This window comes from Scardinius erythrophthalmus (genome assembly GCF_964197995.2).
Source record: "Scardinius erythrophthalmus genome assembly, chromosome: 6".
Taxonomy (NCBI): domain Eukaryota; kingdom Metazoa; phylum Chordata; class Actinopteri; order Cypriniformes; family Leuciscidae; genus Scardinius; species Scardinius erythrophthalmus.
The window spans coordinates 47,379,281-47,401,182 of NC_138226.1; the positions used below are offsets into that span (position 1 = coordinate 47,379,281).

Genomic DNA, 21,902 nt, shown 5'->3' on the forward strand with positions numbered 1-21,902 from the left:
TTTAACACGGCCTATATTTCAGTATGTTGTGCAGCCTTAGTGGCAACATTAAGAGATCCAGCGTTCAGTCATGATTCACTCTCAGGAGCTTTAAGAAGTTCAGTATTCAGCACAAACTCCACAGTCCACAAATGTGCACAGCTCTCACTGACGTTCCTGAAGACATGCACGTTTCCACTGTGACTTAAACGTAACTGTAAAAGACAGCTTTTGTCAGTATCACACAAATCCTAAGAAGTGTTTCCTAGCGCAAGCTCACACTTTCTTACATTTTGTCCTATGTTCACCCTCTTTAAATAAAGACTGATTGTTTTTATTTTCCCAGCTGTAGTGGAAACTCAACAGAGCGTCTGAACATCACAAATACATCAGTAGATGTCTCAGAAATGCTGAGCGACATCAACATCCATTCACACTGCACTTTCAGTGTTTGGGCATCGCTTGACAACACAACATCATCGAAAGTTAAAAAAAGTTTTACACCCTATGAAGAGAGTAAGTACCTGAACATCTGGGGGTTGATGTGATGCGAGTCATATTTTCTGTTTCAGATGTTTCTCAGAGTTGTTCACTTTTAAAATGGCTTTGATTTTGCTTTGTTTAGCGATCATCGGCCCTCCCATTATATCCCTGTCTGGCTGTGGAAACTGTCTGAACATCAGCATATCTCTACCTGTCGAAACAGCAGCTACAGATGAAATCAGGCGGTTTTATAAATCTGCGTCCTTCATTATCAGCTGGAAGAAAGCGGGACAGAGTGAGGTGAGTGCTCCTGTGGGAGAAGTGTTTATCTGTGTCTGCCCAGAAGGTCACAGTGGTTGCCAAGTCGTATTTCTCCACCAGATTGTGTTACGCTGTAAGCCAAAGGGGTTCAGCTGATACTAAACTTTGTGAATCCGACAAATCAACGTCCAGCTCGATCGCTCGCATTTGTCCATCTCAATGCATTATCTGTTAGTTATCTTTTTGTTAAAGGTGCTCTAAGTGATGCCACGCATTTTTTAGGCCAAAACATTTTTTGTCACGTACAGCAAACATCTCCTCTCTATCCGCTAGCTGCCTGTCCCCTGAACACACTGGAAAGAAACGCGGTCTCTCTAGACACCACAGAGTCCACAAACGGCAAGAAAAACAAACTGGACTCACCCACACCACGAAACACAGCAAACAGAGTTCCAGCCAATAACCGGCAAGAAGTATTGGAGGGTGGGGTTTGGGGGGGTTAGCGCGCGTGCACGTGAAAGGGGTGTGGAGGAGAGAGAAGCATGAAGAGGGAAGTTTGAATTATGGCCGAAACACGACCAAAGAGACGACGTTCCGATGAACAAATTGCAAACAAGAGGGACAACGATAAGGAACGTGCGAAGTCCCGAATTTACATCGGAGAACTCCGCCGGCAGAAGGGCTTCCAATCCGACATTCAGTTGCTCTGTTTTTGCAGAACAGGTAAATCCAGATTTTTAAACTGACGTTCATGTTCGCCAAACCAACACAAGGATGTAATTAGCTAGAACTATGCAGTCAGCGTTAACTTTGGTGAATACAACATGTATGTTTCTAGCAGCGATCAATCTCTGTTGTAAATGATCAAGCAAATTCACAGAAGGGCGACAATTTGTGAGAATGATTGTTTTCATCCACTGTTTATGAATTGTTCATATGTTCATATATAGGCTATTGACAACTTTGACTAAAATTGTTTACGACGCCGCCGTTGTTTATGCTCACTGGGAAACGCGAAGCTAACGTTATCTTGTTATTATTGCGTCCTTGTATGGGAGCTATAGTTATAACCTCAGGTGGCGAGACGATTTTAAGATAATGTTTCTCTTTTTCTGCAATATATAAAACCCTTTATCTAACTTGGCGATATTACACATTGAATGAAGTATCAGTAAAACTTAACTTTGTTTGTACTAGTGACTACTTTGACTTTCCTTTATTATGCCGGAAGTGAGGGGAGGAGGGCGGAGACGGGATGAGGAAGAGGGAGGAGACGGGATGAGGAGGAGGGAGGGTCTAGCTAGCCTCCGTTTTGTTTGACAACAATTCAAATGTCAACAAGAAGTTACGACTCCCGGCATCGCTTAGAGCACCTTTAATAAAATTCACTTTATTGTGTGGATAATACAGAAAGTGGCTCTACAACTGTTTCCGTATCTCACAAATCCTTCAGATAGTTCAGCTGACAAACTCCCTTTAAACTACATCACTTCTGTGTATGGTGTGTTACGGTCGCCTCCTAAACACTGTGTCTGATCCAGCATTCATTTATTTACACATTCATTTACTGTGAGATTCACCCAATTACGAGTCGCTCTAGGCTGGTTGAGATTGAGAATATAGATTACTCTTACTTAAACTGTTGAATTATTAAATTTGGTAAATTATTTTGTAATATCTTAAAATCTATATTTATTGGTAATAACTTAATCACTGTTGATTAGGGATGCACCGATATGAACATTCTGACTGGTACCGATAATTATTTATATTTGAAAAACGATAACCGATATTTTGGTCGATAAATCTAAATCAAAATTTTTTATATAATTTTTGAGAGCCTGATTACAAAAACAAAAGTCTCACCATTAAAAGCCACATCCCAAACACACAATTATAATGATGTTCTCATGATTTTATGTAGCCGATATGATGTTATGTAGCCGTATTTTCCTTTTCCTTTTTTAAGTGATGCCAATCATATTTCAAGCAATTCAAACCCATCATGGTGAGCACATCTGAAGGAAATAATCCATTATTTATCTGCTTTAATATATTGGACACATTTTCTTATCGGGCCAATAACGAAAACATCAAAACTGAGCGTATATCGGCCGATCCCGATATGATTGCAGATGTACTGTTGATGCTCACGCGCTTGTTGACTGTGTTTAAAGCTACACTTGTAAAGTCACGTCAGCTGAATTCTCACGTCTTGTGCTGGTGTTTTGTCAAACCTAGGCCGAGCAGATCTCTACATCAGTGCTTCAGGATGTCCTGCAGAGCTTTCAGCATGTCCTGGAGAACCTTCAGCCGGGACATCAGTACTGTGTGAGAGTTCTTCCCGATATCAACTCCAACCGCAACACTCGAGCTTCTGCGTGGCAGTGTGAATACTCCAGTAAAGTGGAGCCCAGAGGCGGTAAGAAAACACCTTTTAACAGCAGCACTATATATATATATATATATATATATATATATATATATATATATATATATATATATATATATATATATATATATATATATATATATATATATATATATAAATATATATACACACACACTAGGGGTTGCACGACTACTGATTTCTACTAGTCGATTTCTTATCAAAACAATACTCGAGTTACTCGACTACTCGTCGTTTATGCTACTGTATATGAAAAGACATGAAATAGCTAGATCTTATCAATAAACATTTATTAATTCATAGCCTAATGCAACAATTACATAAGTAAATTCTCAAAACATTATAATTATGACATTTCATTTTTAAATTTTCATGTAACAGTCTAAAGCCAAATAAATAGCCGTTCTTGCCTTTCATTTCAGACGTCTGCTTCTAGGGGCCGTTCACATATCGCGTCTTTTCCGCGCTCAAGGTCGTTATTTCAAATGTAGGCGCGCGGCGAGCGCGCTCATAATGAAAGCAACGGACCTGGTGCGCTAGTTTGTCCAGGCGGGTTTTTCCTTCTCATCTCCAGAAATATATCTAGTAGTAAAGCTAATGCAAGGGCTAGAAATAAATGAATCATTTGCTGAATGATACTTCTTCGTCGTCATCATGTGGAGCGCAGTTTGGTTGCATAGCAACGACAGACGCCACGGGAGCGCAAGCGCTTGTAGGAGACAGCGGCACGGCCGCGCGCGCTTTCCACACGTTTTTAGAAGCAATATGTGAACGGCCTCTTGCAGAGTTGGCCAAATTACAATATTTTTGTCATCCTTGATGAAATTCTTCCACACATCTGACGCGTGGTGTCTGTTGGTGACGTTCGCCATTTTTAATTCATTTATGTTTAATGGACGCTCGAGTAATCGATTGTTTCCGACAGCGTCGACTAGTGGTTGAAGTAGTCGATCTATCGACTACTCGACTAGTCTATGCAAGCCCTAACACACACACACACTACTGGTCAAAAGTTTTAGAGATTAGAGAGAAAACAGCTGTTTTAAATTGTAATAATATTTCACAATATTACTGTTTTTGTTTGTATTTTTAATACAAATAAATGCAGCCTTGGTGAACAGAAGAGACTTCTTTTAAAAACTTTAAAAATCTTACCGATCTAAAACTTTTGACCGGTAGTATATATGTTATATATATATATATTAGGGGTGTAACGATACACATATTCGTATCGAACCGTTCGGTACGAGGCTTTCGGTTCGGTTTTCGGTACGCATTACGTACCGAATGGTTCGTTGGACCATTTTTTCTGCCGACCAAAATTTCGTATGAAAGCGCGTCGCGGGTGGCAAGCGTGCTCATAGAGGCTGGCGCGACCACAACATCAACTGGCAAATGCAATGTAAGTTACGAAACTGACTCTTATTGTGTTTGTGTGGACCGTTTATCAGTTTTGACCTGTGAAGCGGGACTCGAGAGAGCCCTATGCGCGAGCCTGATCAAGCAACACCACAGCGCTAAGAGATCCAGATCAGTAAAGAAAGCATTTGAACTTCATATGCTTTTCGAATTCGCCACTGAAGTAATAACATCGCTGCAAGATCTAGTGAGAAACATTCACATTTCTCCGTTATTAGCGGATCAAACAGCGCTGACGTGGAAACCAGGAAGAAACATCGTGCCATGAATGAACTATCCAGTGTCCACAGATCTGCAACATTTACCATGGATTTACTGTAGTAACACTCACTGCAACCATGGAAGTTTGGCAGGAATAGTGGGCTATAATGCCTTCAAGTAACATTACGTTGGTTTTATTTTGACATTATGAATACAGTTGCTGCCCTCAAATGTTAATCTGAACTAAAATAAACCTTTGTTTATAACTACTACAATATTACATTTAATTTTGTCCAAGGAGCTGTTTTGCTTTATATGCTCATAAGAAGAGTCAAGTATAGTTCCATTATTGCTCAGTAAAAAAAGCAATAAAAAATAAATAAAAAATATTTTTTTTTTTAAACCATGACTTCTGGCCAGTTTTGTGGATAGAAATGGACATTTTGAGACATACAAATTTGACATACCATCAACAGAAGGCATGATTATTGCAGCACGTACCTTGAACTGGTAAGAAACAGGATTAGGACAGGATTATTCATGTTTTTCATGTCAAAATTCATGTTAATTTTCAGATGTAAGGTAGAAATTGATCTTTTTTCTCCCTCACCTGCACTACTGATCCTTTTTTCTGTAACACACTTTAGCACTTAGATACATCATCATGTAACCAGTACTTTCATTTATTTTATCCTGTTGACATTTTGAACATTAAAATCCAAATGAAACTTTTCATTAGTTTAAAAGGTGACTAGCTTGCATAGCCTATTTTACTTCACTAACCTCCAGGGACGTGCAAAGAGTTCATCAGGGGCAGGGGCTCCAATGTAAGAAAGGGGCAATATGTATATATTACAGCTGGGAATCATTTAAGAAATTAATTAATCGCATTTCCCCCAAACTTGCAATCATCAATATTTAAATGTAGAATCACTAATTAAATCAAACACTCAAAAAAGGGGAAAAAAAGAAAAATGTCCACACAAATTGGACAGAAAATAGCCCTATATTAAAATATAAAATATCAATATATTATTCTTCATTCAGTTTTATGGAACATACTCAGGTTTAACAGATTTATTTTTGACTATCAAAATAAAGTATAGTCATACAAAGCTCTTATTACTAGAGCATGTGATCTGAGCAGGTAATTTTACCATTGTATGTTGCCCAGCATGGCTATAATACCAGCTCAGCAAACAGAAGTCTGTGAGCGGACTTTGCTTTTCCAGTGCGTGATCGGTACATGATTGGAGCGTTTGGGCCATTAACGACAGAGCAGAACACGCAGCGCAAACACAGAACGGAACATTGAGCAGAGAGCGCAGTGCGCCGATACACACACAGTCACACACACACACGGAACCGAGAGCGTGGCGCAAACACGGAGCGGAAAAGACCCGCACGTGAAGCACGCTTGCCGCGCCCCCACATTTGAAATATTTGCATTTGAACGTGAATGTGAACGGTCCCTTATGGCAACGTGACATTAGCCTAATCAAAAATATTGCGGTGCCGCCGATCACCATGTTTCAGTGTTTTTAGGTGTGTAAGTGACTGTCATGATACTACTGATCATGTGAAGATTTTGCTGCGCCGCTGCTTAATACATTGTAAGGGAAACACTGATATGTAACAGTAGTCATCCTCTCAGTAGCCGCGTTTCCATTACCCTTCAAATTGCGCAAATTGAAATTGCGAATTGAAAATACGCCCAGTGGAAACACGTCAATTTCGCAAAAACTCGCATTTATTGCAAAAAAGTTTTTCCGCTCGCATGAGGAGGTTTTTCAGGCAATCAGAAAAATAAATATTTTGCAAAACTGCAATGGAAACAGTTTTTGCACATTTACAGGTCACCTGACGTAGACGAAGCGATATAGGACAGAATTCTTTAGAGACAGAGTTCTTTATTCAATTCATAAAAGACAAAAGAATTACAGGAATACTGGATTCTAAACCTCAAATAAATGCCACAATCAAGACCTCGAAGCAGAAATGAGGGAGTAACACCCAGAAACTCCTCATATCAGCCACTTACAGTATAATAAGGGTCATTCCTTACCATTAATGCTTGAAAACACACACACATCTCCTTCCATTAATAATAATGGCTAGTGCAGTGGCTGGGATATAGTACATAAACCTACCAGCATCCGTTAACATGGTTTTTGGAATGATTTTACTTATCGCGAAAGGAAAAAATGAAGTTTCAGTCGCATAACATCGGTTAACCCCCTGAGGTCGGCGGTATCGCCAGCGATACCAGCTCGCTTTTTTTTATCAGTGTAAAAGAAACTCATAAATACTCTGTTGACTTTGATTGTCCATAGGAGTTTCATACATCAATCGATTCTGTTAAATGTGTATTATTTTTGTGTATACTCACAATAAAAACAAAGTGTTGTGCTTTTCGCCAAATAAAGAAAAATAAACACGAAGCGAGTTCTGCCTTCTCTCTGTCCGTGTAGTCCATTCTGAAACGCGTCCGAAAATGAATCATAACTCAGCGAATACTTCTCACACAGGCACGTGAGATATGTCTTTATGAAGCTTGAAATCTCTTCTTTTAAATGAAGTAATTTATATAAAAAACAAATGTTTTCAACTCATGTAATCCGTTTGAAAGCAAGGAGAGGTACCGTTTTTCCTTCTCCCTTCATTATCTCTAAATGAGCTGCAGCCGCCCCGCCCCCGGCGCGATTCACATGTAAATAGTTAGGTGATCTAGTATGCATCGCATACGCCCCCCATCAATGCCATAAAAACACAGTTTCTTCATCAGACTTACTGATAGTTCGTCGCGTTTTGAGTATGGCACGCTTCTCCGGTAATAAAGACGCCCTTCAGATGATTCTGGACAGCGAGGAAGAATGCACCTTTTCCTCAGAGGAAGTAACTCAGTAACTTGTAACTCAGACGATGAACGGCAGCATTTTGAAGAGCGAATTCCGCCGAGAACACAATTTCGGAGTAAGTTTTACTTAAAAGTCTTTTGTCTTTTATTTTTCGTGTTCGCATTTATGAGGAAAAAACAATATTACGTGACAGTTCTCCATTATGGACGCGAGCGCTCTAAAAAAAGCACTAAAAGACTTTCAAACTTTCACAGAGACCTCAAAACAGAAAGTACAAATCCTTTCTTTAAAACGAATTTCGTTTTGTATCAATTGTATCTTAATTTTTATAATTTTTTCATTAACAAATTTCCTGGATTTAAAGTAAATATAGGCTAGCAATCACAACATAAGGTGCTTGAACTGGAGATCATCATGAACCAGACCGTAGCCTACTCGCCTCACATGTCTAAAAAATGTGAAATATATTTACAGAAAGCTGGTTCTAAACAAAACCATCCAAAACACTAGCCTACTGCGAAGATCGCGAGTCAATAGCCTATCGTCAACTTCATCTTTGCCAGAAGTTAAATTTAAATCGCGTGTGTGAATGAATGATGATGTTTTAGCAAACTGTATTGCTATACTGAGATGAGTAAAAATCGACTGAAATATGAATACATAGATAAAATGTAGGCCTATAATAGTTTTTTTTTTACAAAGAAAGAGTACACTTGAAATATTGTTGCAATTGTAATTATTGTTGTAATTGTAACCTTTTTAATAAAATAGCAAAACATATTTACAAGATAGATGTAAGCAAAATCTTAAATGGTCAATTTAAGTCTTCTTCTAAATATTACTTTTGTCCTTGCATTGTGGCTCAGCCAGTGTCACACCTGAATGAATGGCTAATTATGCAGAGTGGGTGGGACATTCTATTCTCAGGTGTAAACCACTCCTCGTTCACGCCCCCCTCGCATATTGGCTTTCCAAGCAAAACCTGTTTTACATCAATTTAAATCAATGTATGGTTTTATGTGAACGATAAAGCAAGACTATTTTCACATCATTTTGAAGAAAAAACTCTAGGCGAGGACATCCATTAGTCAAAAGTCTTATTGACACATATTTACTATGTGTTTTGTGGCCTTATTTCAGAAATTTTATTTTTAATTTTTTTCAATAACCATGCATAAACATTATTCTCTCAAAAATGAAAACATGTACATACACGTGGCTCACATATTATTGTAGCCCTGTTTGTGCTTTATAGAGTGAATTTACACCTTTGCCATTAATATGTTTATAAGTAACTGAAAAAAGCACAAATGTCAGGGCATGTCAGAACATCTCAAGGGCCCCAAAAACACCTCAGACCCCAGAGGGTTAATGGTACTGCCATCATTTTGAAATAGTTTTTTGTCGAAATTTAGAAAAAATCGCAAAAGTTTTGCGCAAATCTGTAATGGAAACGCGCCTAATGACATTATATAGCAGCATTTTTCTGTGCTTGAACATGATTGGCCAGTGAATTTACACTGCCGTTATTTAATCCGGCTTCGGTATATCTGTGAAAGAGGGTTTCCTTACAGCGTCAGCTACTGACGTAATGTTGAGTGAGCCAACTCCAAAGAAAACTATAGGCTTACTTGTCAATTTACTTTTGAGTAGTGAAAGGTCTCAATTGACTTGCTTTTTTTTTTTTTTTTTTTGATCTACTATTGAGTTCTTACTAGTAAAACGTTTAATTTGAGGGCTCGCTAATTAAGAGTTGTAACAATTCAGACATTTCCGATGTCTAGAAAGAACATGTAGATGTGTGTTATTCAATTTTAACTAGATCTCTGTAATTTAGAACTAGTAATAATTGATTTGACCATTCAGAATGACTTTTCTGATATCATATTAATGCTATAGATAATCTCTCAAAGTGTTCTCTGTAGGGATCATCTCTTCTCTAGTAAGAAGAAAACAAGAACTAGTAATGATTCATTTTAAAATTCTGTATAAGTGAAATTGAGTCGTCAGTATAATTACAGATATCATCAAGTTGATTTATCATGTGAAGTGTAAGACAGACCCATGTGGGATTTGAAGAGAGGAAAGGTGTATTATCAGTTCTGCTCTGCATATGATGCGTTTTAAGGATAAAAAATTGCAAAGCTCTATAATGAGAACTGTCAGTGGGAAGTTAGATAACATTTGTTGATAGAATAATCCATTTGTAGATCACTTGAATTAGATTGAATAGAATTTAATCATGAATTGGATTTGTAACAGAATTGGCTCAAAATTTGAGCTTTATGTAGCGATATATGGTTTCAGTGAGAAACACCAAAGTTGGTCGGGGGTCTGTTGAGATGCACCCCAGTCGGTGTGTCAACTTTCACAACTCTTTACCATATGTGACCCTGGACCACGTCACCAGTCTCGAGTCGCACGGGTATATCCGTGGCAATAGCCAACAATACACTGTATGGGTCAAAATTATCCATTTTTCTTTCATGCCAAAAATCATTAGGATATTAAGTAAAGATCATGTTCCATGAAGATATTTAGTAAATTGCCTACTGTAAATATATAAAACATGTATTTCTGTGTGTAAATGCTGCACAATCGTCAACATAAATGAACAACTTTAAAGGAGATTTTCTCAATGTTTCGATTGTTTTGCTCCCTCAGATTTCAGATTTACAATAATCGTATCTCAGCCAAATGTGGTCCTATCCTAACAAACCAACCATCAATGGAAAGCACTTTCAAGTGATGTAAAAATCTCAAAGAGTTGACCCATGTGACTGGTTTTGTGGTCCGGGGACACATGGTCCTATGGGCTGCCGTGGACTCTTGTCCAGAAGAACGATCTGTCCTAAATGCAGTAGAGCTGCAGTTTTCCTCTATAATGACTGATAGTGATAGTGATGTTTGTGTCTCTGCAGGGCTGTATTTGATGAGCTGGATACTGGGAGTGTCAGTGCCGGGTGTAGCTCTGCTTCTGATAGTGTTGAGTCTGGTTTACACTGGGTTTCTTTGTAAGCTGAAGACCCCTCCTCCTAAATCACTGGTAAGAGCCTGTCCGCACTCGCATACAGCATCAGGAATCTCTTGTACATTTACATCATTACTTTCTCTCGCCTGGTAGCACTTCTGATTTAAGAAATGGTTATGATTGTTATGAGTTCATTTCATCTATAAAGCAGCTCTGCAAAAAACAGTGATGTCATCGTCCCGCTCAGTGCAGTCAAATCAATAATATTACTATTGAACTGCTGTATAAAATCAATATTATTAGGGATGCTCTGATATGAAAGTTCTGGCCGATAAGGGTAATTCTTTATATTTGACAGAGCCGATAACTCAATTTTTAGATAATTTTTAGAGCTTGTTTCAAAAACAAAAGTCTCGCCATTAAAAGCCATTCAGCTCTTCATCGTGAATCAGACATACGCAGGACAGTAGCCTATTATAGTGAACCTGTGTGAGATTTAAAATAATGGTTTTAATTCTATGGTCAACTTTCTCAACAAAAAAAACAAACATTATATTGCCTTACAAATAAATAAAATAATGCAAACAAGTCATTGGACAACATCACTTGCATATAAAGGGCCCTATTTTAACGATCTGAAACGCAAGTGTCAAAGCGCAAAGCGCAAGTAACTTTGTGGGCGGGTCTTGGCGCTGTTGCTATTTTCCCGGCGGGATAAATTACTCTTGCGCCAGGCGCAAATCTAAAATGGGTTGGTCTGAAGTAGCTTCATTATTCATAGGTGTGGTTTGGGCGTAACGTGAAATAAACCAATCAGAGCGTCATCTCACATTCCCTTTAAGAGCAGACGCGTTTGTTCTAAAGCGGATTCCTATTGTAACGGCGGATTTGCCAGGCGCGCGCCAGGAGCGGTTCACAGCCGAGGAGAGCAACGCTCTCGTCAGGGACGTTGGGGATGGAGAAACCCACCCAAATTAACTTCGGTTTAAAAGGCGTATGATAATTTGGGTAAATGTGTAAGCTAGATGTATGCTTTTATCTATCTATCTATCTATCTATCTATCTATCTATCTATCTATCTATCTATCTATCTATCTATCTATCTATCTATCTATCTATCTATCTATCTATCTATCTATCTATCTATCTATCTATCTATCTATCTATCTATCTATCTATCTATCTATCTATCGTAATAATGTATGATTTGCAAAAATGAAAACTGCTGCTTCTGTGTAGATGAGAGAATCAAAGTGTATGTGCGTTGTGCACACGCTACATTGATTATGGCCAAGCATGCGCCCTTAAAATAGCATATTAATAACATGCGCAACGCGCCACTGACTTTAAACCATTTTTTCCTGGTTAGTAGCGCAATTGTTTTCTAAACCTGCAAAATAGCATGAAGGAACGTTTGCGCTGGAACACGCCTCCTCTTTGCGCTGAACCGCCCCGGGGAGCGCAAGTGTATTTCTTAGTTAACCGACGTGCTTCTGTGGAGGGAAAAGCGCGCTTTGCGCGAGTGCAAAATAGGAATGAGACATGCGTCGGTGTACAAAGTCAATTGCGCTGGGTGCAAGATAGGGCCCAAAGAATCAGATAAATGAAATGGTTTACCCTTCGCACGGACAATAGTACAATTATTTGTATTAAAGGAGAACTCCGGTCAATTTTAACATTGAGCTAATTTTTTTTGTACATTTGGAGTGCTGTCAATACAGAACGACAAAAATCGTTTTTTCTATTTTTAAAATTTGCACCCTGTTGACTTCAATGGGGCAAGTACTAAACTAAAATCGATTGCCGAGTTCACGCGCGTGATCATAGGTAACTAAACCTATGCGCGTGAACTCGGCAATCGACTACTTTGGACTTCGACTGAAAACAGGATGTAAACACAGGTATTTGCGCTGGCATAAATAACATCATTTTTATACATATCTTTCACATCTACTGCAGTCAGATCCACTCGTGTTCACTCAGAAGGAATCACTCACCTTTTCTGTGCACTTGTAATGACACATCAAGGATGTTAAGAGGCTAAAAGCCGGTTTAAACATTGCCCCATTGAAGTCAACAGGGTGCAAATTTTAAAAATAGAATAACTCGGTGTAGGCAACACCGATTTTTGTCGTTGTTCTCTGTATTGACAGCACTCCAAATGTACAAAAAAATGAGCTCAATGTTAAAATTGACCGGAGTTCTCCTTTAACAATATTGATGAAGTAATATTAGATTCTAGATGCCGTAACAACGGCTAAAAGACGTGCAGAGAATTTACAACTTTCTTTTACAGTAGTGTTTTCATTTTTATGTAGCGTATATCTGACCCTGGATCACGTCACCAGTCTCGAGTCGCACGGGTATATCTGTGGCAATAGCCAACAATACATCATATGGGTCAAAATTATCCATTTTTATTTCATGCCAAAAATCATGAGGATATTAAGTAAAGATCATGTTCCATGAAGATATTTAGTAAATTTCCTACCGTAAATATATAAAACATGTATTTCTGTGAGTGAATGCTGCACAATCGCCAACATAAATGAACAACTTTAAAGGAGATTTTCTCAATGTTTCGATTTTTTTGCTCCCTCAGATTCCAGATTTACAATAGTTGTGTTTCAGCCAAATATGGTCCTATCATAACAAACCACACATCAATGAAAATATTATTTATTCAGCTTTCAGATGATGTATACATCTCAATTTTAAATAATTGACTGGTTTTGTGGTCCAAGGTCACACATATGACTTTTCCTTTTCAAAGTGATTCCAAATAGATATCAAGCAATTCAAAACCATCATGTTGAACAGACCGCATCTGAAGTAATCCATTATTTATTGGCTTTAATATATCTGGTTAATAACGGTAAACATTAACATATGTCGGCTGATACAGATATATCGTGCATCCCTAAAATTATTATTAATAATATTAGAATGAAGCTTCTAATCAGAAGTTGAGAGCTGCAGTTTCAAGCACACCTCTTTGCTCTGCTGTTGGTGAATGTTGGAGCTGTGGTTAAACTGAGGCGTTGATCTGTGTTGGTAACGAGGGAAACTGAGACTAGTTTGCTAATGATGTTTTAGGGAACACACCCCGGGCCATTAACTGTTGTAGCTGATCTCAACACTCCAGTGTCTCTCTTGTGAAAGAAACCTTCGACTAGTAGAGTTGAGCAAGAGCTCCTGAATCTCATGTGTCCTCCTGCCACTTATAATGATTGTTCATCTCTTTCTCTCGGTTGTTTTTCCTCATTCAGAGTAACATGGTTCAAGCCCACTATCTGATTCCTGAAGAGACGTTATGTGAGATCGTGTCATCAACCAAGGCTCAGTTAAACAGTGCATCTAAAAACTATCCCAGCAAAGCCAGCAACCCTCTGAATGTGGAGGAGGACTCATGGATCAGCCGACACGAGGACAACTATGCCAATCAGGTCTGGGTTTCTATTGTCATGGGTTGTGAAATTTTTGCCTTTAATATTCTGTGATGTTCCAATCAGCCTGTGTCTATAATGCAGATGATCTGATATCAGTTCATCAGCTCGAGTCCTTCATTTGCTGGAGTCATGCAGTGGTGGAGAGAGCATGATCATTCACTGAGGACAAGTAGAAGTGCTGAATAATAATATGACTCAAGTAGGAGTAAATACGTAGTTTGTAACGTAGTAACTTGAGTAGTTATTCAGCAAAGTACTTTAGTATTATTATTATTATTATTATTACCCAAAATGAGACGATGTTAGCAATATGGAGAACTAAACACTCATGTAGGGCTGGCCAAAAAAAATGATTTTTCGATGAATCGTTTTTTAAAATGTTCGCCACGAATAGATTTTTTTTTCCATATTTATTTATCTATTACCCAAAAGCTATTACCCAGTATTAGTTTTCCTCCACTGTTCATAGGCTTGCGAACTCCATTTTATAGCTAATGCTGTGAGATTTTATGTTTGTTTTATATATTCATTGAGTCGAATTGAAATCGAATTTAGAATCGAAATCGAAAATTGAATCGAATTGTAACATCTGAATCTATACCCAGCCCTACACTCATGTCATTTCTCTTTCTCTTTAACACTGGAAGCCGGAGGGCGTCCTCATGCAGAAAGTGCACAAGTCTAAACTTATCTTAATCTCAAAACTTAAGACGTTACAATCAGGGTTTGAAATGAACTTTCTCACTCACCGGCTACAAAATGTTTAAGTTACCGGCCATTCAGAACTTCTACTAGCCAACAAAAGAGAAATAAACCAGATTAACTTTGTCAGAGCTTGTGTGTATATAGACATAATGTGTGTGTGTGTGTGTGTGTGTGTGTGTATGTGTGTGTGTGTATATATATATATATATATATATATATATATATATATATATATATATATAATAACAACTGTTATTTGTTGTGTGGTGACGTGTGTGTTCAAGGAAGCCAGATATGAGCAGATTCTGTGCAATACACTGTATTTAATACATCATGATGATCAGTATTAGAGCTGAATCTGGTTTACACAAACTTCCCCAGCAAAGTGATTTGCCAGCGTTACACCGACACTGTTGATTTATACCCGCATTTTGCAGGTGTTCATTTCTAACCCTGATCACTACAGCTGAACAACATGCAGATAGAGACAGTCTGACTAGAGGAACATGAAGACATGAACACGACTGCGATGATCTGTGTTCATCTGTGTTCTTCAAGCCATAAGAATGGCTTTCATAAGAATGATGTATATTAGGCTATAATGCATCGTTAATCAACATATCCTGTATCACAGTACAGAATCCTCTAAGTGCCATCTGAAGTTTTCTTCTAAAATTAGTATTTTTATCAAGCTCGTATATTTAATAGGGCTGGGTAAAAAATATAGTTTTCTCGATTTTAATCGATTCTCATTTTTACAAACCGATATCATTTCTTAAATCCCAAGAATTGATTAGTCATCAGGCTTGTGAAAAATTCAGAATTTCAGAATTTGCCTCCATTCAATTCATGAATTGGAATTTGAATTGAATTTACTCCGCCCCACAGGACGTTGAATTGAATTTGAATTGGAATGACAGGAAGTAGAATTAAATTCATGGCAATTCAAAGAAATTCCACACAGTCACACAACAGAAAGAATGTGTTGAGTCTCGCATGCATTCAGTGTTAGGAAGGTTACTCTGGAAATGTTATTGCTTACTGTTATTAGTTACCCTTTATAAATGTGGTTTGGATTACTTTATTTGGATAACTTTATCAATGCAAAGCAATTTTGTTTAAGTTGATTAGTAACTAATTGAATTAAACATTTTACCTCAGTAATACAACTAAATACAATTACAATAAATCAAACTTAATTATTTGTTCTGTGACTAGAGCTTTTAAAATTCATTGCTGGGGGAAAACATATCATTTTAATGTAATCTGTACAAGTAGTTCAAACTAATATCATTTGAAGAGTTCAGATGCTAAAGCCTCTAAGTGCCATCTGAAATTTTCTTCTAAAATTATAAATTTTTATCAAGCTTGTATATTTAAGTTCAGTAATTTCACTTAAATGGCAATGAAAATGACCTATTAATTGTCATTTAAGTGAAATTACTGAACTACGGGCTTGATAAAAATGATCATTCTAGAAGAGAATTTCAGATGGCACTTAGAGGCTTTAGCATCTGAACTCTTCATTTATAATGCAATCATATCTGACATGTACTGTAAAGCTTCATTGTTAAACACTTCACTTAAAATTTTTATATGAATTTCTTTGAATTTTTTTTTAATTGCAATTCTGCTTCATTTAATTCAAATTCGAATTGTAATTCTAGATCCTGTTTTTGACATCAATTCAAATTCAAGAATTGAATTGGAATTAAGGAGTCATTCTCAATTCAATTCTGAATTGTGCACAAGCCTGGTAGTCATCCTGTTGTCAGCTGATGAATGAATGGAACATTGTAGCGCATCCCATCCAATAAATCACAGTAATCTTTGTGCTTTGTTACTATTGATATGAAACAAATTCTCAGATTTCAAATTACGTCCATTTTCTTACGAAATTCAAAAACATAAACACTGTTTTGTCGCTGTGGCGTGAGATCGCTCTGGCTCAGCTCTAGAGAAGCACGTGATCTTCTCTTCCACCTTAATAACAGTTACAGCGCGAAATAAACATGAATGAGCTTCTGAAAGTGTGTTAAAGATAGAGTACAACTTATCGAAGTCCGTATCATGTGACATGGAGTCGCTCAATCAGTGTTTCAGCCGTGGAAAGACGTCAGTAAACAATGTCATGTAACGTCACATTTACCTCAGAAACACCATATCCAGTGACCATAAACTCGTCAGTCAGAGAGAAATATTAACTCTAGCATTTTGCTAAATATATGCACCATATTACATATTCATTATAATTTATGTTCTTCAATTTTGAATGCATGTTTGAATAAATCTGTCAGGTTTTTATGACAGCCACCATTTACATGTTTATATTTCATATAACTTTATTATTATAAAAATAAATAAGTGTTTGTAAACAAATCAGTTCATTTGTACCTTCAGTATTACAGTAGGCTAATGAAGCCTATAGGCTACCACTGACTCCCATAGTTTACAGCATTAGTGAAGAGATCTGTTTTTCTTGAGAACATTTGCCATGTATTGAACCTGATATCCAAAATAATCCATATTGAATCGAAATCGAATCGAATTGTGAAATTTGTGTCAATACCCAACCCAGCCCTAATATTAAAGTTCAGTAATTTCACTTTAATGACAATTAATAGGTAACTTTCATTGCCATTAAAGTGAAATAAGTGAACACAAACATACAAGCTTGATTAAAAATGATCATTCTAGAAGGAAATTTCAGATGGCATTTTGCATCTGAAGTCTTCATATGTTGTGTCTCTCTCTGTGATAGGAAGCAACATGGACCACAGAAACAAGTTATTTCAGACACGACTGACGTGTATATATATAGTATATATAGTGATTTTGTAGCAAAACATGATATTAATCTCATAAATTGTGTGCTTGACGTTATGCTAAGCAAACCTACTAATTCCTGTTGCCAAGAATGATTGTTTTGTTACTAATTTTGAAAAGTAAGTCCACGTTTAAGAAGGGAAAAGGCAAAGAAGGGCAAGTGAGTGGTTCGATCAAAAGAAATGAGGGATTAAAACAGTATGAATAGAAAAGTGGCAGTAAAAAATAAGTAAAAAAAAAAAAAAAATGCTCTTCTTTTTTTCCTTTCTCCTGAAAATACGCCGGGAGACCATTGTTGCTATAGTAACGAACTACACTTTTACAAGCTCCTGATTGACAGATGAATCATGTGATCTTATTTCACTGTTGTTGTTGCTTCCACCACGGAACATGTTTATTGACCGCTCCTGCACTGTTGTTCTCACAGGCCGACACAGACGACGAGGAAGACTACGAGGAAGAGCATAAAGGCACTTACACGGGGTGTGTGATTGATGACAGTGGTTTGGAAACTCATAAAAGCAAAGAGAAGGCTGTAGTTTCAACATTGCACGGGAGATCGCAGCACTTTTCTGGAGAGGCGAGGGAAGCAGTCATAGAGGAAGTCCGTCATGATGAACCCGAGTGTGCACATGCACTCAGATCAGAAGTGTTTGGAGACAGACATAAACAAACTCATTCAGAAGCAAAGGGGAATGAAGACGGCTCAGGGAACATCAACTTGTTTTCAGTCACTCTGAGGGCTGTGGAGCCACCGGATGATGAGGATGAGGTATGTGAACCTCTGCTACTGGAGTCAGTGCTGGGATTATCTACATCTGACGACTCCGTGCTGGAGGAACACACTGAGGAAGAAGAAGAGGAGGAGGAAGAGGAGCTCCTACTGGAAGCCACACTGACAGACACGAGAGCCGGTGTGGACTCGCCGTCAGGATATATGGCGACCCACACTGGAAACATAAGTGAACTACAGAGGTCCTCGTCAGAAGAGACGGATTGTGACATGGACTATATAACACGGTGAAGACACGGATGTTTTTGTGAAGACTTGCAGAATTTAAAGCAACACAAAGGAACATTTTTTACCTTAAAATAATGTTTCCAAAATCGTATCAGTGGTTCAGCAAGTGGTAACAGGGTGAAAGGCACTTCTGCCTCTGCTTTGCGTCCCTATATCTGCTATAACCACACGATTGCCAGATCGGGTCGCGTTTCTGTAGTTGGAATGAGACATAAGAAAACTACACATTTGACTTGCGTTACGTCAAGCGTTACTATAGTATTATTTAGTTTTTCTTCGTTTCTGATGTCGCAATACATCATGCTTTCATGAAATCATGCAACATACTCTACCTTGTCTGTGGACATCATTCATTCCAAAGCCGGCGCTGGATAAACAGCGAGTAGGGCTGCACAACATATCGAAAGATTATCATTATCGCGATAATAGTGTGTGCGATATCCGTATCGCAGAGAGGTGCGATAAACTGCATTTATTTTATGTGCCAAGCATTTGTGTGATGCATGCATAGGTTGTTTATCCAAATTCAACCAATCAAATGTGGCCTTACCCCGTGTGGTTTATACCCGCCTCCCCAGTAGGTGCTATTATGCTATTGGCTAGATCGGGCCCAAAGGGGAACCTAGCGGCTCAGAGCAGAGAGTGGGAAATAAAAACTAATGGCGGGAGTAGAGACAAGCGAGGAAAATGACAACAGCGAAGAACCTGTGCCTAAAGAGAACTGCACGTCTGAAATATGGCAACATTCTGGCTTCAATAGAGAAGACGTGTCATTAATGCAGGTACTGTGAAAGGGGCCGTTCACTTATCGAGTCTAAAAACGCATGGAAAGCGCGCCCGCGCCGCTATCTCCTCCTCACAAGCGTGTGCGTCTGTCGTTGCTGTGCAACCATGACCTGCGTGAGCTTGAGGAATTCTGAAAAGTTGAGATGTTCTCATCTCGTCACGCACAGGAGGGCCGGGAAAATTGTGCTTCCAATTTGCACGCAAAAAACGCGATATGTGAACATAAGTGTCACTAAGTCGTGCCGAAAAATGCTGGCCACATCAAGAGGAAACTAATCTCGTCATCTGGAACGCCACCTCAGGGAGCTATATGAAGACTTAAAGTGTTAGCCCAAATCTACCAAAACTGCTAACGAAATGCCAAGTAACAACAACAGAGTCTCACAGACAACCAGTAATCAAAGTGTTGCATGTATGCGTTAACTTTATGAACAAACTGAGATATTCTTCTGAAGATCAGCATATCGCATGTTTTCCCAGTATCGTGCAGCCCTAACTGCGAGCGAGCGTGCGACAGTCGGCTGCGGGCGGCCAAATTATTTACGACAGCGGTAATGGACAATTCCGTTTCCAACCTGTAGGGGGACCGCAGAGGAAAAGTTCCTTAGTGTTGCTTTAATGCACTTATCATAGAATGAAGCATATCATTGTTATTACCGTTGCATAATTTAGTGAAGATGTGCCTCAATCATGGAAATTATCAGAATTAAATGAAGAGACAGATGCAACAACATGGTGATAACCCTGGTAATACACTGCAACTCAATGAGCGAGAAATGGAAGAGCTTAGGGTTTTATTTTGTGAAGGGATGTTGTATATTTATAGGTCTGGTCCTCGAAACTGACTGGCCACTATAATTGTGAAAATACCGTATTGTTCCGAATATAAGATGACCCCCTGTTTTCAAGATGTGGGCTACCTTTTGGAAAAAGAGATTTTGAAGACTATATTTTTATAAAGAATATGCTTTTAATTAGAAAATATTTTTCATATTGCATATTTTTGTATTGAAAGTATGCTAAATACTGGTAAAATGTCCCAATTTTTCCATTTTTTTAACATTTAAAAATAAACACTTTTTGGCATACCATAAATAAAGCCTGTAGCCCGTCTGAATTACATAACAATTAGACTATCCATCTCATAGTGAAAACCATGTAGCCTACCAACATTTCATTCACAGTAGAGGTGAAATCTTACTGTAGTTTTGAAGTCTAGGTACCGTTTTAAGACTGTCTTTTTGCGCTCGCGATTACACTCTGACACACTGTATTTCTTGGTTTAACACGTGTTTGGCGCCACCTATTGTTGCAGGCGTATTATTGCCATGTATTTCTAAGAAAAAAAACATTGTCTTATATTCAGAAGAATACGGTACTACTGTTGTTGTGTCAGAATGTGGTTTTACAGGTAAGAATGTGGTGTTTAATATAAAATCTGTGGTTTATATATAAAAATAGAGCCTATTTGAAAATATGGTCCAACTTTTTGTGAAGTTTGTGAGGATTCTGCAGTGGCTAAACTTGATATAACCTGAGATACTGTATCTCATGAATCTAGTATTTGACCACAGTCAAAATGATTAGCTTTGGAACAAAGTAAAGTTTTATAATTTTATATTTAATATAATTTAACTGACGGACTATGGCACTGCTTTTGTTGCCCACTTTTGACTAAATTGTTGGCTTTTATATGTCCTATTGTACAAATTTCTTATACTTCTATAAGTGCTATGTTTTTTACATTTAATATAACTGTTCAATAAAAAATATTTTGTATAAATACTTGGTTGAGAAACAGTCTCTGTGTTAGTTTTGGGGTTTTTTCAGTGACCTTAATGCAGGTTACATGCCGAGAGCTAGCGTCCACGACTAACTTCTACTTGACAAAGATGCAAGTAGCGTCTCTGTCAAAAGTAATTTTGTAATTTCCTACTTCTAAATTCTGAAAAAACAGAGTTTCTAATTATTGGACAAAAAACTTCCTCACGTAATAACCTAGAATACTGTCTAACACTTGATGGCTGCTCTGTTAAGTCTTCGTCGTCGGTTAGGAACCTGGGTGTGCTCTTTGATACCAATCTTTCATTTGAAAGTCACGTGTCTAGTATCTGTAAAACTGCATTTTTCCATCTTAAAAATATATCTAAATTACGTCATATGCTCTCATTGACAAATGCGGAACAATTAGTTCATGCGTTCATGACCTCAAGGCTAGATTATTGTAATGCTCTACTGGGTGGTTGCCCTGCACGCTTAATAAACAAACTACAGCTGGTTCAAAACGCAGCAGCTCGAGTTCTTACCAGAACCAGGAAGTATGACCATATTAGCCCAGTTCTGTCAACACTGCACTGGCTCCCTATTAAACATCGCATAAATTTTAAAATATTGCTGATTACTTACAAAGCACTGAATGGTTTAGATCCCCAGTACTTGAGCGAGCTCTTAACACATTATAGTCCGTCACGTCTATTGCGATCTCAAAATTCCGGCCAGTTGATTATACCTAGAATATCAAAATCCACTGCTG

The 21,902-nt window shown here is 38.0% G+C and overlaps 1 protein-coding gene across 4 annotated transcripts in view; it reads left to right on the forward strand.

Moving 5' to 3' along the window:
- Nucleotides 1–21,154, forward strand: part of crfb1 (cytokine receptor family member b1) — a 33,143-nt gene extending 11,989 nt beyond the window's left edge. For 3 of the 4 annotated variants that reach the window (XM_081369052.1, XM_081369054.1, XM_081369053.1), the window contains exons 5-10: nucleotides 326–495; nucleotides 605–762; nucleotides 2,965–3,145; nucleotides 10,533–10,657; nucleotides 13,852–14,028; nucleotides 17,990–21,154. In XM_081369052.1, coding sequence (XP_081225178.1) covers nucleotides 326–495; nucleotides 605–762; nucleotides 2,965–3,145; nucleotides 10,533–10,657; nucleotides 13,852–14,028; nucleotides 17,990–18,586 — 1,408 coding nt within the window. In that variant the 3' untranslated portion in view covers nucleotides 18,587–21,154. The remainder of the gene's footprint in view (nucleotides 1–325; nucleotides 496–604; nucleotides 763–2,964; nucleotides 3,146–10,532; nucleotides 10,658–13,851; nucleotides 14,029–17,989) is intronic. The other variant, XM_081369055.1, reaches the window with a different exon arrangement.
- Nucleotides 21,155–21,902: the final 748 nt, after the last annotated feature.